This window comes from Choloepus didactylus, chromosome 21, assembly GCF_015220235.1.
Source record: "Choloepus didactylus isolate mChoDid1 chromosome 21, mChoDid1.pri, whole genome shotgun sequence".
NCBI lineage: Eukaryota > Metazoa > Chordata > Mammalia > Pilosa > Megalonychidae > Choloepus > Choloepus didactylus.
In genome coordinates, this window is record NC_051327.1 from 5,983,546 (window position 1) to 6,000,122 (window position 16,577).

The 16,577-nt window shown below is 37.9% G+C and overlaps 1 protein-coding gene and 1 pseudogene across 13 annotated transcripts in view; one reads left to right on the top strand and one right to left on the bottom strand.

The window, feature by feature from the left end:
• The window catches only part of REXO5 (RNA exonuclease 5), a 68,671-nt gene that overhangs the window by 21,851 nt on the left and 30,243 nt on the right, over positions 1–16,577 (bottom strand). For 8 of the 13 annotated variants that reach the window (XR_005213614.1, XR_005213615.1, XM_037814657.1 and 5 more), the window contains 7 exons: positions 16,133–16,253; positions 6,912–7,016; positions 3,702–3,839; positions 2,568–2,660; positions 1,709–1,925; positions 1,318–1,505; positions 227–345 (listed from right to left, as the gene is read on the bottom strand). Coding sequence is in view for 8 of the 13 variants with exons in the window: in XM_037814657.1 (XP_037670585.1) it covers positions 227–345; positions 1,318–1,505; positions 1,709–1,925; positions 2,568–2,660; positions 3,702–3,839; positions 6,912–7,016; positions 16,133–16,253 (981 nt within the window). In the remaining 5 variants the exon portion in view is untranslated. The remainder of the gene's footprint in view (positions 1–226; positions 346–1,317; positions 1,506–1,708; positions 1,926–2,567; positions 2,661–3,701; positions 3,840–6,911; positions 7,017–16,132; positions 16,254–16,577) is intronic. The other 5 variants (XR_005213616.1, XR_005213618.1, XR_005213617.1 and 2 more) reach the window with 2 other exon arrangements.
• Positions 3,966–5,808, top strand: LOC119517993 (annotated as a pseudogene).

A 16,577-nucleotide genomic window follows, 5' to 3' on the forward strand; every position in this document is an offset into this window, starting at 1 on the left:
CTGGGATGAGCTACATCCTTGAGAGAACCATAAGTGAAATTATACAAGAGCATGTAAATGTAAAATGGGAATATAATACCTATCTCTTAGGGCTAACAATGAAAATTAAGAGACGTTTCATGTAAGTCCTCATTATGTGCCTAGATGTTACCAAAAGGCCTTTCTCCAAGAACAGCTAGAGCCCAAGGGCCAGAGTCACGAAGGGACAATCCTTCACAGTCCTTACCTCTTGGTCCCTGGCAGCAGGATGAGGCAGAGGGTGCCTGGGCACAAACTATGGTAGAGCTTCCCAATCTTCCGGCCCCAGCGCCAGGCTGCTGTCTTTGGGTGGTCCACCTTCAGGGTCTGGGATCAAAGCCACATATCAACAGTCAGTCATAGCACCCTCTGCTCGCCTTTGGAGAGGCTGCAACACTCTTCCTCAGGCCCTAGGGCCATGGGCACCCAGGGAAGGCTCTGTACAAATTCACTGATGTGAAGCTGGAGCCCACACTGCAGGGTTCTCTGTCCACGCCAGCATCACCAGGCTTCAGAGTCAGTTTAGGGCCTCCTCAGAGGAGGAAGGCTGCTGTCCTTTCCTCTAGTTGGATCTTCTAGGGCCCCAAGCTAGGGGAGCCAGGCTCTAGTCTAGCCTCTGCCCTTAAGTATCTTTGTGAACTTTGACAAGTCACTCACTAGCTCTGGCCTCTATTCCTCATTTGCTAAGTGTGGGAGTTTAGTTAGACTAGGGCAGGGTTTCCCAAATTTCAGTCACTCACATTCTACCTCTACCATTCTCCTTGTGCATCCCTCTAATATTTTTTCTTTATAGTGAGTCAATTTCTTCCTTTGCCTTGGTCTAAGCGATACTGTCTGTGAAATCACAGGTTCAATGTGGTTGTGGTGTATTTTAATGTTAGAAAAACAAAACAACCAAATTCCATCTATGACCACCAAAAATCATCTTGTGGGTATACCCCACTTTGGGAGACTCTAGGCTAGATCACTGAAGACTTGTCCAGCTCTCTGACCTACTGTCGTAGTCCCTCAAAGTTCCTTAGAGATATACCTGGAGAGCTAAAAACTTCATATTAGCAGGTATGCAGGGGGCAGGTGTATGAGGGATCTGGGAGAAAGACAGATGTGGCCAGGGCTGAAAGAATCTGGAGAGGGAAGTAAGACTGGGGCCAGGGCCAGAAAAGGAGACTGAAGGCTTAAGAGTCCCTGAGTAGGACTCTCTTGACTGATTTCCAGAAAATCAGCCAAGGCCCAGAGCCAGCCAACCAGAGCAGCTCACTTTACTATCCAACCCTAGGATATAATCATTCACTAGTTTACCTGCAAGGCCTGCTGCTCCGGGGCAGGAGGTATGACACGAAGCCCTGGGGGCCTTCTTGATTCAGGAGGTAAGCCCCTAAGCCACGCATGGAGGTGCCTGGGGGTTAGGGGGTGTTTGCCTTTCAGCTTCCAGCCTTTGCCTGTGAGAATGTCAAGGGCCATCTGGGCACTGCCAAAAGTTTTGAATTCTGAAAGCAAAAATACACCCCCCCCCCCCCCCCAGAAAAAAAAAAAACTGCTGTTACCAAAGGCCCAAGAAAGTTGGTCACCATTCAAGCTGGTACCACCCAGGACCACAGGACAAGGATAGATCCAAAGTGCCCTTCTCTGACCTCATGTTATCACCACACCAAATCTCCTTCCCCAAGATACACTGGTGGCTTAGACTTACTCAGGAAACAGTATTTTTTCTGCTTTCCACTTTTAAGATCTTTAGGCAAAATCAGAGCTTCTAGGCCAAGGAAAAGGCTGGGTTGCTGTAACAGGTGTTCTTTGAAGGTTTCACTCACTCCAGACAGGTAAATAGTACCTCGGTTTTCAGAATCTCGTTCCAGCTCATCCACAAGGTTGTCACAATCAAGGGTAAGCTCTGTGACAGGCCTCTGCACCTAACCGAGGAAAGACAGAATTGGCGGTGGAAAGTCACCATTTCAACCCCAGGCTTGTGGTATACTAGCTGGAGTCCTTGGACAAATAACTTAATTTTGCAGTTTCCTCAGCTGTAAAATGAGGCTTATGATAACATATTGCCTTATGGAACTATGGTGGAGATTAAATTGATAGATATATAAAGAAATACACAAATATATTTATATATTTTTATGTAAATATTCTCCCCCACCAACCTTGGCTAACAGAAATCTATTCTCTGCTTCCTACCCGCAATGAAATTCTGTTTACTTGCATAAAAAACTTCAAACCACCATTTGATCCCCCTGAAAAGTTGAAGGAGAAGGCAACCACAAAGAACTACCTAGAATAAACCATTTGGGGTCTTAAGTAGTGATAAAGAGTACAAGGAAGACCCCAATCCAACCCAGGCTGACTTAAACAAAACAAAAGCTCTCATGTCTTTAAGTCCTTCACTGCTAGGAAAACACTAGGCTTGGCTGAAGATGTTCCGTAATAGAATAAGAGAAGCCTTTCTAGGGTATTTCCTTATAGGTCTTGGGGGCACCGTAAATGCAGGCTGCAGTATGCCATGGCTGAGTGAACAGTGCTGTTTTCTTGTCTGTCCCTGGCCATCATACCTTGATGCAAGTACCTTCTACCAGAATGCCATCTAAGGTCTCAATAGCCAGCTGGGCAGCTTCTAGGACTTCATACTGGATGCAGAGATGAGGCTGCAAAAAGACCAAGATTTCCTCACCTTTGCTTTCCAGGCTTAAACTACTAGAGTAGAGGTTAGGGAGGGACCAGGGTGGACATCCTTGCTATGCTGAATTAGACAGTTACTGACTGCAGATTATCTCATGGCGAAACTAAACTTTAAGTGAAATCACCAAGGTTCAGGAACTGGTTCTCAGAAAATAACCTTTACTTGTCATTTAAAATTGAAGCCTTCCTCCCCCCGAGTGGTGTGGGGAAAGACTTAACAAATTCTTTACTACCCAACTTGCTTTTCATAATATTTAAGTCACCAAAGGCTTATGTCATCCATGCAAGTCACAGGCAGAGATTCTCACTGGTCTTTTTTGTTAGCTTAATTTTAGACAGGCAGCTTGCCTGTAAGCTTGGGGAGGCTAAGTTCTTCTACTGGGTAGGCCACATCTTCAAGTGGACTCATTAGTGTTATTCTCTCTGGACATGAATATCCTGTCTGTTCTAAAATGGTATCCTTTAGTCTCTAAGGCACTGCTTGCTCCCCATGCTTTTCTGCTTGATGCCTCCAAGTAGCTAAATCTTTGTGATTATATAAGCCATAGCATCATCATGGAGATAAAAGCCCTCCCATAGTCTTCCTCTCGTGTTTTAATCCACCTATGAGCCTATTTGACATTAAGCCCTACAGAGACTTCCCAAGACATGGAAATCATTGCTCTTTTGGAAAGTGTACTTTATCAATTAAAGCTGAGGTGACAATCAGGAGACCCAGAGGCTATATTCAATCAGCACTTTTTTTTTTTTAATCTGGCCTACTTATTTAAGAAAACTGGAGCCAACATAAGAAAATTGGCAGATTTCTCAATTCTCTTAAAAAATCAGAAGAGCTCTCATTACTAGTTCTTGTGGGCCAACAAGTGCCCCCATCAGACAGAGCATGTCCCACCCTCCAGTTGGTAACAGTCAACCTCACTTCACTAACATCTGCATGGCCCCTATAGGCATCTGAGTTTCCAAGAGTAATCTAGAAGGTCAAAGTCTAATTTTTCTGGTCTCCTTACCTGATGTGTTTCAAGAACAAGAGTTATTGACTGGACTGGGCCACAGCTCTTACACAGCCTCTTCAGAGACTCGAGATTGCAATTTTTGCTAAATGGTCCAGCATACACAGTTGACATCTCTGTCCACTTGACCCTCATCTAAAGGAAAAGCAATAGGATATAGTGAGGAGGGAGATGTGGAAATGAGAAACTACATTGGATAACAACTTTAAGGAACTTTTCAACACAAATACTTGCCAAATGTACAAATATTTGTATACAGGGATGCTCATGGCAGCGTTATTTGTAATAGCAAAAATTTATAAAGCACAAATATTATAAACAATAGGTATATTATGCAGTGGAATACTATGCAGCCATTAAAAACAAGGGACGGGTGATGGTGAGATAGAGCCCACCCGCCCAGCATTTAGAAGACCAAACCAGAGTGGACTTTGCCCACTATGATGACATGATCTCCACTGATCTCCATTTGTCTACCAACACAGGGAAATCTCTGCCCTCTGGGGCTAAGAGACCCCAACCTTTACCCATGCTGAAGCTGCAGGGTACTGAGGTACCAGCCAGATATCTTCCCATAAAGGATCTGTGGTGGCACATGGCAATGGGGCTTCTGCCAGTAACTGGGAAACTGACATGGTGGAACTGGCTGAACTGGGACCCCTGCTAGAAGAGAGGGGCAAACGGGTAATCACCAACCCAACCAAAGCTGAAGAAGAGCAAAACCATGCCCAGTGCCCCAGGAAGAAGAGGAGGAGGTGTGGGTACTGACACTTCCCCTCCAAGCCCATCACACCATGGAGAAGATGGAGGAGTTTGTATATAAGGTCTGGGAGGGACATTGGAAAGTATCCCATATGATGTGCTCCCCAGCTGGCTAAAGGACAATGACTACCTGCTACATGGCAACAGACCATCCATGCCCTCCTTTTCGGCTTGCTCGAAGAGCATCTTCTGCATCCATACAGAAACTGGCAACATTTGGACCCATCTGCTTGGTTCTGTGCTGTTGTTCTTTTTGGGAATCTTGACCATACTCAGACCAAATATGTACTTCATGGCTTCTCGACAGGAGAAGGTGGTTTTGGGATGTTCTTCTTGGGTGCGGTGCTCTGCCTCAATTTCTCCTGGCTCTTTCACACCATCTATTGTTATTCAGAGAAAGTCTCTCTGACTTTTTCCAAATTGGACTATTCAGGAATTGATCTACTGCTCCCCAAAGCCATGGCTCATCTTCCTCTCCATCGTGTGTGTCCTGGGGATTTCTGCCATCATTGTGGCACAGTGGGACAGGTTTGCCACTCCTAAGCACCAGCAGACAAGAGCAGCAGTGTTTCTGGGTCTTGGCTTGAGTGGTGCTGTGCCCACCATGCACTTTACTATCGCTGAGGGCTTTGTCAAGGCCACCACATGGTGGGCCTGATGGGCTGGTTCTTCCTCATGCCTCTGATGTACATCACTGGAGCTCAAATTCCTGAGCGCTTCTTTCCTGGAAAGTTTGACATATGGTTCCAGTTTCATCAGGTTTTCCATGTCCCGGTGGTGGCCGCTGCCTTCATACACTTCTACGCAGTCTCCAATCTTCAGGAATTCCATTATGGCCTAAAAGGTGGCTGTATTGATGACTACCTTCTCTGAGCCTTCCCACCAGAGGGGTGGTGAGGAACTTCCCAAGTGCTTTTAAAAATAACTTCTTTGTTAAACTAATAGGAAGAGTCTGAGTTGTCTGTTTCTAGAAGAAACCTCTTAGAGAATTCTTTACCATCGAACCTTCAGCTTACTTTCACACTCACTGGGCAATAATCTTTCAATTTCCATTTCCCTAGCTGGAAGGAAGGAGATGGTCCATCTTAGCCATCCCCTTCCTTGACAATGCAACTACCATCCCCTCAAAGAGACATTACTTTTAAGCTCATGTTGAGATCTTACTCCCTCCTCAAACCATTTTGGGAAAAAAATGATGGACTGGGACTCTTCAGAAATTCTATTTATGAAAGAAAATGTCCCTATCTTACCCCTGTCCTTACCTTGTAACCTGGCTTGTATGTAACCTGGTTTGGATGTATTATGTCCCCCAAAATGCCATGTTCTTTCACGTAATCTTGTGGGGGAAGATGAGTGTTTCCATGGGGATGTGACCCACCCAACTGTAGGTGATAACTCTGATTAGATCATTTCCATGGAGGCATGGCCCCACCCATTCAGCATGGGCCTTGATTAGTTCACTGGAGCCCTATATAAGCTCAGACAGAAGGAGCGAGCTTGCTACAGTCAAGAGGGACACTTTGAAGAATGCATGGGAGCTGAGAGAGGAGCTGCAGATGAGAGACAGTTTGAAGACGGCTGCTGAAAGCAGACTTTTGCTCTGGAGAAGCTAAGAGAAGAAAAATGCCCCCAAAACAACTAAGAGTGACATTTTTGAGGAACTGAAGCCTAGAGAGGAACATTGTGGGAAAAAGTCATTTTGAAACCAGAACTCTGGAGCAGACACCAGCCACGTGCCTTCCCAGCTAACAGGTTTTCTGGACACCACTGGCCATCCTCCAGTGAAGGCACACGATTGTTGATTACTTACCTTGGACACTTTATGGCCTTAAGACTGTAACTTTGTAACCAAATAAACCCCCTTTATAAAAGCCAATCCATTTCTGGTGTTTTGCATTCCAGCAGCATTAGCAAACTAGAACAACATCATCCATTTCTGTAGCACACTTTTCAAAAACAATTATAACCTGGTCCCATCTTTCTAGGGCTTGGATCTGATTATACAGCAGCAAGAACAAGCCACCAATTTTTAAATAGCCTGGCTAATCATGGAAGTATGTTCAGGCTTCAAATAACTTGAGTTTTAATTTTTTTTCTTGGCAGAGTAATGTAAAATTAAAATGGGAAAAGATACTTAATATTTAATACTAAGCTTTAAAAAGAAACCTGCTATCATTGCTATATATCTTGATGCAAAGACGATGATAACAAAAGAGAAATAAAGGGACCTATAACACACAGAAATGTACAAAATATACTGTTAAATGAAAAAACAAGTTGAATAACAGTATGCATAGTCTGATTCCCATTTTTATAAAAATGTTAATGTAGGTATAGAAAAAACCTGGAGAAATGCAGAGCAAACTTAATAAAGCATTATTACTTTCTCTAATGGAGGAGGCTATATGTATTTAAATAGATCCTCCAGGAGAACCCACCACTTACCCTTTTGTTCATCTCCTCAGTAAGGCTGTGTGAAAGGGGCTCAAAGGAGAACTGGACAATGCTGAAGGGAAATAGGGGTATTTCTGCCCTGGCCTGCTCCAGAACCTGCAGAGAACATCATAGCCTGAATGAGCTAGGAACTCCCTGTCCTAGTATGTGGCCACAATAATATAAATGATGGTTATCTCAGCAGTCTTAGACTACTACAACCTTCAGTTTATCTCTAAGTAGAGAAATAAGTTAAATTTTAACAAAGCTCCCATTGTGGCACACTGCTATAAGCTTGTGAGTACAGATAAGCAGGAGAGAGGAGGCTTAAATGACTCTCAAAAAGAATTAAGGGGCATGGAAGACTTAGATGAGGCACAATCACCCCAAAAAGAAAAAAATCTAACTAAATGATACAAACTTAGGCCACAACTTTGATAGTTCATACTACTTGACTATAGGGAAGAAGCTTGGTAGCCTCAGAGAAGCAGTGCTTCTAGGGAAGAATCAGATATATAAAGAAGTAGTACCCCTTGAAGATGTAGCAAAGGAAAAGCAGAAAGTAAGAGGGGAAATTAAGGAACCTGTAAAAAGGAAAGAAAAATAAGACACATAGCAACCCTTCCCCCAACAACATAAGCCTTTCCCTTTCTCTGCCACCACATCATTTTTAAACAGCATTTAAAAAGAATAAATGAACAATAGTGGAGGATGGGGGGATGGGATGTTTTGGGTGTTCTTTTACACTTTTTATTTTTATTCCTATTTTATTACTTTTGGAGTAATGAAAATGTTCAAAAATTGTGGTGATGAATGCACAACTATATGATGATAATGTGAACAAATGATTATACATTGGATGATAGTATGGCATATAACTATATCTCAATAAAATTGCAGGAAATAAAATTAAATTAAAATTAAAAAAAAAAAAAAAGAATAAACTGCCCTGAGGAAGGTAGAACTGACAGAAGAGGGGCTCTTAAACAAAATCCTGTTCACAAAATGAATAAAATTAGAATAAAAACCTTTTTTTAAGTAAGAATGAAAGCATTTCTGTTGATTAAAAATGAAAATTCTCACCCAAAAATCAACCAAGGAGCTGACGAAACTGTTAACATTACTCTTCAAACTGAATTAAATATTAACGATTAAGTGTTTGGTGATATGAAGAGAGTATCTTAAATGAGAAAAACAACAAAATCCAGAAGCAGACCAAAAAAACAGGAAGAAATGAAGTGGAAATCACAAGGGTCAAGAGAGAATAAATTCAAGTGAAAATTTAATAAAGGGAATTAAAGAAAAGCAGGAAAAGAACGAAGAGAATCAGAAGTGATAAAAAGGATCACAAAGTAACCAAAATGGAAGATAGGCAAAGGAGGGCCTATTAACATGTTAATTGAGTCAATGAAGAAAATTCAAACAATGGAATCAAATGAGTATTTGAAAATATGATCCAAGAAAACACTCTGAAAATAAAAGAAAACCAGAATCTATATATTGAAAGGGCCAAAGGTACCAGGGAAAACTGACCTGGAGTGATCAACTCTGAGACACAGTCTAGTAAAATAATTAGACTTTAAACATTTACAAAAAAAAAAAAAAAAAAAATCCTCAAGGCCTCCAGGTATAAAGAAGAAATAATTTACAAGGCCAAGACACTGAACTTCTCAAATACAACTTGTAAGGACTTCCACCTACAGCCAAGGTGAAGTAATAAGGACTGGATTTACCCTCCTCCTCAACTGCAAACAGTAAAAAAATATATGAAACAATTGTTCTCAGGACATTAGAAAACCGGCAATAAAGGGCAGTGATCCTTGTGATCTGGGAAATAAACGAGATATGCCCTATGACTGCCCCAGCTTCCTGTCTGGAGAAAGTTTTTAGGCCACACGGGAGTGGGGGAACCCATGTGGCTAGAATTCATAGGGCAGAGTTCCTGAGGGGAAAGAACTGCATACAAAGAGATGTCCAGAGATCTGCAAAGGACCCCCCTTAAATATGTAGTTAAGTACTGATCAGTGTATTCATGTAAGTAAACTATGTGAGGTTGGCGAAAGACCACTCCAAAGAATTAGGGGAAACAACCCCAAAGGCTGTCGTAGGGTCAGGAATAGTTCCTATTCCCAAAAGCTAGAGTATAAAAACTCAAATTCATGCAGCATTAAATACTCAGTAGGATTCTGCTTCAGTGGTAGGGTGAAATTTGCTCTAGTTCTGCCTAACAAAGCTTGAAAACAGGATCCAAAAGGAGCAAAGTGTTTCCAAGTAATTACCGCATACCATAACAAAGGTCACAAATATGTACAGGAATACAAAATAAATACAGCACCCAGCAAGGTAAAATTCACTTTTCTGGCATCTAATAAAATATTACCAGACATACAAAGAAGCATGAAAATATGATTCATAATGAGAATAAAAAGTCAATTGAAGCTAGCCTCGAAATTATATAGATACATGATCAAATTAGTAGACAAGGACATTAAAATAGTTATTGTAACTGTACTCCATATATTCAAGAATGTAGAGGAAAGACATTAGCTAGAGACATGGAAGATATGAAAAAGAGCTACGTTGAACTTCTAGAAATAAAAAATGTTTGATGAAGGTACAATGGATGTAATTAATAACTGATTAGAGACTGCAGGGAAAATGATTAGGGAACTTGAAGACACAGCAATGGAAGCTATTTAAAATTAAACAGAGAGGGAAAAAAGACTGGGAAAAAGAATGAACTGAGCATCAATGATCTATGGGAGAACTCTGGATGGCCTGATATATATGTATCAGAAGTCCTCAAAGGAGGGAAAGGTGGAGAAAGAAAAAATAACGGGAAGAAATAATGACCAACTTTTTTTCTAATTTGATGAAAATGATAAGCGCACAGATTCCAGAAGCACAACAAACTCCAAACACAAGAAACATTAAAAAAGTGACACCAAGGTACAGTGTAATCAAATTGCTTAAAAGCAGTGATTAAGCAGCCAGAGACACACTGTGAGGGGGGCAAAAATAAGGGTGACAGCTGATTTCTCCTCAGAAACCATGTAAAAGCTAGAACACAGTGAAGCAACAGCTTTAAGGTATTTGAAGAAAAAAATGCCAATCTACATATCTATTTCCAGCCAAACTATTATTTCAAAAACAAAGGCTAAAAAATTGGCTTTTTCAAATATACAGATGCTTTAAGAATTCATCACCAACAGATTTACACTACAGAAGACAAAGTCTTTTCAGGTATCAGGAAAATGATAAAAATCTGGAAATATACAAAGGAATGAGGAGCACCAGAAATGATAATTATGTGGGTAAATATAAACACCTTTCTTTTTAAAATCTTTTTAAAAAACATACTGTTTAAAACAAAATTAGTAGCAATATATTGTACTTTTTGTAACACAGAGAAGTGAAAAGCCAGGAGAGGAGAAATACAAATATACAGTTATAAGGTTCTTATATGTGAGGTTGTGTAACTTCACGTAAAGGCTAACTGTGACAAGTTAAAGATGTATACTATAAATCGTAAAGCAACCATGACACATAAAGCAAAAATAGAACTATAAGAAATAGACAAATCCACAATTATAACTGGAGATTCCACTTCTCTCAATAAATTTAAAAGGATTCAAGATGTGCAAGGTATGTTTTCCAACCAAAGACAACTTAAGAATCAATAATAGAAAGATCTGTTGAAAATACCTAAATATTTGGAAACTAAATAACATTGTTCTCAACAGACCATGGGTTAAAGACAAAATCAAAAGGAAAATTAAAAAGTATTCTGAACTGAATGAAAATGAAAACACAACTTATCTATTTGTGGTATACAACTAAAGTAGTATTTAGAGGGAAATTTCTAGTACCTATAGTAGAAAAGAACAGTTTCAAATAAATAGCCTCAGCTTCCACTGTAAGAAAGTTTCGAATCAGTGACCTCAGCTTGCATCCTAAGAAACTAGAAGAAGAAGGGCAAATGAAACCCAAGCTAAGCAGGAAGTAGGAAATAAGAAAGACTAGAACAGAAATCAATGAAATAGTAAACAAAAAAACCCCCAAATACTAATAAAACCAAAAGCTGGTGCTTTGAGGAAATCAATGAAATTGATAAATTTCTAGCTAGACTGATCAGTAAAGAAAAAAAGAGAAGACACAATTATCAATAATAGGGAGAGACGTGACATCATTACAGATCCTATATATGTTAAAAGATAATAAAAGAATATTATGAATAATGTTACCTAATAAATTCAGCAACTTAGCAAACCAGCAATGTCACTCAAGAAAAAAACACATGACTTGAATACCCCTATGTCTTTGGAAGAAAACTCCTACAAAGAAATCTCCAGGCTGAGATGGCTTCACTGGAAATTCTATCAAACATTTAAGGAAGAAGTAAAATTCAATCTACACAAACTCTTCGGGAATACTGAAAAGGAGAAAATCCTAACTCATTTTAAAACTAGACAAAGACGAATCTAGTTAATATAAGAACAGAAAACAACAGGCCAATATCTCTTATGAACATACATGTAAAAATTCTTAACAAAATTTGTGCAAATTGAATCCAACGATGTATAACAATAATAACAGACCATGACAAAATGGGATTTATCCAAAGAATGAAAGGTTAGTTTAATAACAGAAAATCAAGCAAGTTAATAGTCTCTATTAACAGACTTCAAAAATAAAACCCAGAAAACAAACCAATAAAACTGACTATATGATTATCTCAATAGATCAAGGTAACACAATAGATACAAGCCTACAAGCCATTCCTGATAAAACTCTCAGAAAACTAGGAATAGAAGGGAACTTCCTCAACCTGATAAAGAGCATCTACAAAAAACCTACCACCACTAGCATCATGACTAATGGTATGAGAGTAAGTGCCTTCCCCTCTAAGATCAGGAAAAAGCCAACTATGTCTGCTCTCACCACTTCTATTCAATATTATAACCACATAATAAGTCAAGAAAAATAAAAGGCGTATAGATTGGAATGGAAGAAGTAAAACTGCCTTTAATCACAGAAAGCAGCAAGTAGAATAAGACTATCAACCACTACTGTACAGGTCATAGTGGGAGTAAAAAGGATACCATTTAAAACTGACAGGCCAGACAGTAAAAGTTAATTAAGAAAAGGGAAGATAAAAGGCTCTTATTATAAAGATACCCACTATAGGAAAACAACAAACCTTTTAAAATACCAAAATAAATGTAAAAACAAGCAAAGATGACACACCAAAAAGAGAAAGAAACATAGTAAATACAACATAATACATACATAATTACAACAAAAGGTTTCTACAGAATTGACACCAAACATAATAACGTCATCAAATATAACGGGTTTAATTGAAAAACAAAGAGGACTTTCCTCTTGGAAATTAAAACTCTTGGGTGAAATGGGAAATACAAATCAGAATGACAGAATTCCTGAAATTGACAATAATGAAAATATACATATCAAAATCTATGAAATACATTCAAAGAGATTAGAGAGAGGAAAATTCATAGGCCTAAAGACCTATATCAATAAAAATGAAAAAAATTAAAATAAATGAACAAATTACTCAGAAAGGTAGAAAACAACAAAAGATAAAGCACAAAAGGTAAAAAGCAGAAATTAATGAAGCAGAGAACAGAACAACAGCAGATAAAATTAATAAACCAAAACCCTGGTTCTTTGGAGGGGGGGGGGAATAACAAAATAGACAAATTACTAGCTAATTTAATGAAGGCAAAAAACACAATATGAATATATAAAATAAGAAATGACATATAGATACAAAAAAATGTGGAAACTACTTCACACAGCACTATACAAATAAAGCTAATATAGATGAAATGGATAATTTCTTAGGAAAATACACTCTACCAATACTGACCCTAGTAGATACAAAAAACTTAGAACCAATTTGCATAGATGAAACAGAGAAAGTTAACAAGGAACTACCCTATCCTACAAAAAAGAATTAGGCCCATATGGATTTCAAAGAGAATACTAGCAGACTATATAGTCTATAGTTCACAGACTATATAGTCCCAAGGCTATATAAATTGTTTCAGAGTACTGAAAATGAAGGAAAACAGGTAAAATATTTAATCTTAAACTCAATAAAGATAAACAAAAAAAGAAATACTGAATAAAATTTTACCAAAGACTCAAATAGTAAGAAAATAACATACCATAACTAATGGGGTTTATACCAGGAATGCAAGGATGGGACAATATTAGAACATCTATTAATACAGTTTATCATATTATTAAATTTAAGGAGAAAAATTATATGATTATCTTCAGTGATGCTGAAGAAATCTTTCATAAAATACCTATTCCTAATAAAAACTCTTGAGAAAAGAAGGTATGGATACTTTCTTAACACAATAAAATATATATACTTCAATCCTAAATCCAACATCTTGTTTAATGGGTAAACACCACAGGTGTTCCCAGTATGGTCAGGAAAAATGCAAGAAGGCCTACTAAATCCACTATTTAACATTGTTCTGGAGGGCTTAGCCAAAGCATTTAGACAAGAGAAAATAATTACAGACATAAGAATTGTAAAGGAAAAATAAAACTGTAGTACATACACACTGAGGCATTATTCAGCTGTAATAATGACGAAGATCCTTATGAAGTAATATAGTATAATTTCCAAGGATATATCGGGAAAAAAAGCCAAGTGCAAGAGTTATATAGTGTTATCTTCTGTGTGAGAAAGAAAGAGAAAAACAAGAAAGCATGCATATAACAACAAAAAAATTAAAGTAGGAAAAATTAAGAAAACAACAGTAATTGGCTTACATTGGGTGGGGGAGGGAATGGGGTAAAAGAGATGGAGAGGGAATGACACTTCTCTGTCATTTGTATAGTTTTTTTTTTTTGGTATAGTTTTGCCTTTTAGAACCATGTTAATGCTTTATATATCCATCAAATAACTCAACATAAGGATAGAAGTGGGTAAAAAAACTAAAACAGAAAGCAAACTGAAACACATGAACCAAACTATATTTTAAATGTATAACACAGCTAATCTGAAGGGGAAAAATTTATAAATAAAATATTCATATACATATAATTATATATAATGAATATATTCATATACATGAATATAAAAGATTCATATTCATATACCCCTCTGTCTTGGGTGGAGAGTGGAGGAGAGGGTAGGAGGGTAGAACTACAAAACAAATACCACTTATTGTATAATGATTTGGGTGCAGCAATGCTAAAAGTATTTTTGGACATAGTTTAGGTTTGAGTAAATGAGTAAATGATGTTGTGGGAGCTAGTTCAACATGGAAAAAGGGAGAAACAAATAAGGAATGAGGGTAGTCAAGGAAGAAGGCTGTAGGAATGAGTTGAAATTGAAAGTATGGATACTGACACATGACTTCCAAAATATGTATTTGTGTTTGTGTAAAAAATGTGTTTATTTTTATATGTGTATATGTATATATTTGTATATATGTGTATGTATATATACATATGCATACAATTCTTAACTGTCTGCTGAAAGATAGAAGCAGACACCCAGTAACAAATAGGTACACTCAGCACTCAGATCTTGGTTTCTAATAAATACCGAGATGAGGCTGAATATCTTGCTGTGCCAGAAAGAAAAAAGTGCTCAAAAAGATGGACAGAGGAGTCAGCTTGGAAGGTCTCTCACTCACCAAATCTGGGAACTTGAAAATCAAAATAATTAAGTACAATTATGAATTATAAACCATTAAAAAGAATAGAAATTCATGAGTTCATACTGATAATAAATAAATGGGGAGAAAGATTAGACTCTTACTTATGGAATCCAGAGTACTGACTAGAAAATGTGGAAGAAGTGCTAGAGTTGGAAAGTCATCATTTTGTAACCATCATAGTAAAGACTGGTTCAATTAAGAAATCAATTTATATTAAATACAGTGGAAAGATTCTGATGAAAAGAATAATATTTACATGGTCTTAAAAGATCTCCTTACATATTACTTATTAGAAGTAAGGTTAAAAATATTAATTCTGCAGTGGAGAAATTGAACAAAACCTTGATCAGGTGATTAAACAGAAGAACAGAGGGGCAGATGCACAATGTGTGCCCACAGATGTGACACCCTAAGAGGGATATAATATCACTTATGTATATTCTGGCTAGGAATACATACCTCTAATCATGAGGAAAACACCACACAAACCCAAAATGACGGTTTTTTTTTTTTTTTGAGAAACTGTTCCACATTAAAGTAGACTAAAAAGATAATGTAATATATGATCCTAAAATGGATACTACTCTGAAGGGGAAAAAGTACTATAAAGGACATTGGATCAACTGAAAAAACTGGAATGTGGACAAATATTAATTAAAGGTACTATCTCAACATTAAACTGACTGAATTTGGTAACTATAATGAAGTTATAAAAGAGGATATTCTTATTGTTAGGAAATATACACTGAAGTATTTAGGGGGTAAAGGGCCATGATATATATAGCATACTCACGAATGTTTCAGAAGATAGTATGTCATGCAGAGAAAAATTAAATGGAGAAAGTAAAATGTCATAGATAGTGCAGGGTGGGGAGTGGGGAGAATATAAGCATGTAAGCTCATATAGAAATAATAAAGCAAATGTAGAGTATTAACAAAAGGTGAATCTAGACAGAAGGTATATGGGTGTTCTATCATTCATGTAGGTTTTCTTAAGTTTGAAATTATTTCCAAACAAAATTTTTAAAAAAACAAAAAATATGGATCTTGTAGAAAAGATGGCACAATGGATTCATGCTTTGATGCACCCCCTTTGCATCACATAGCAATGAGAGATAAAATATAAAGAGAAAACCAAAAAGATAAAGCCAGGCCCAAAATCAAGATAAACACCTCCACAAACCAGAATATCTTGCTGTGCCAGAAAGAAAGAAAATGCTCAAAAAAATGGGGCATGTCACAGGGACAAAGGTATCAGTTGGAAAGGGCTCTCACTAGCCAAATCTGTGAAGGGCCAAATCCTAGGCTTGCTGGGCTCTGGAAGCAGACACTGATAGCTAACAGTTCTACTCCAATAGTGTAACTGGGACTAAAAGTGCTCCATACAAGATGTGAGACAAAAGCTAGACTTGCTAATTATAGTCAAGGTTGCTAATGGAAAAGAGTTTGACACTTGCCGGGGTGCAAACTATATTCCCCTCTCCTGTAAATGCAACCTGCAAGAGACAACAAGGCACTCACCTCTTTATTTGAAAGGCACTTAATAATGTGACAGTTTCTGGAAGCAGAAAGTTCACTAGCATCAGTGTCCCGGGCCAAGAAAAGGAGCTTCTGACCCATTGAGTCCAAGCATTCTAAAACACTGGAGAGAAATAGAAGAGATCAAAGGAAGAACAGCAACAGTTTTCCATAAGCAGACAGTTATTTTTCTATACACTTACTGTTGAGTATGGTAGCCACTAGGCACATGTGGCTATTTAAATCAAAGTTAAGAAAAATTAAGTAAAATTTAAAATTCAGTTCCTCAATTGCACTAGTCACATATGACTAGTGGCAACTGTATTATATAGCACATTTCCATCATCACAGAAAATAGTACTGGACAATGTTGCTCTATACTTAGGGTGAGGAAGGAGAAAAAAGAAATATACTCAAAGCCCTCTATTAACATTTAGGGCAGATTCCA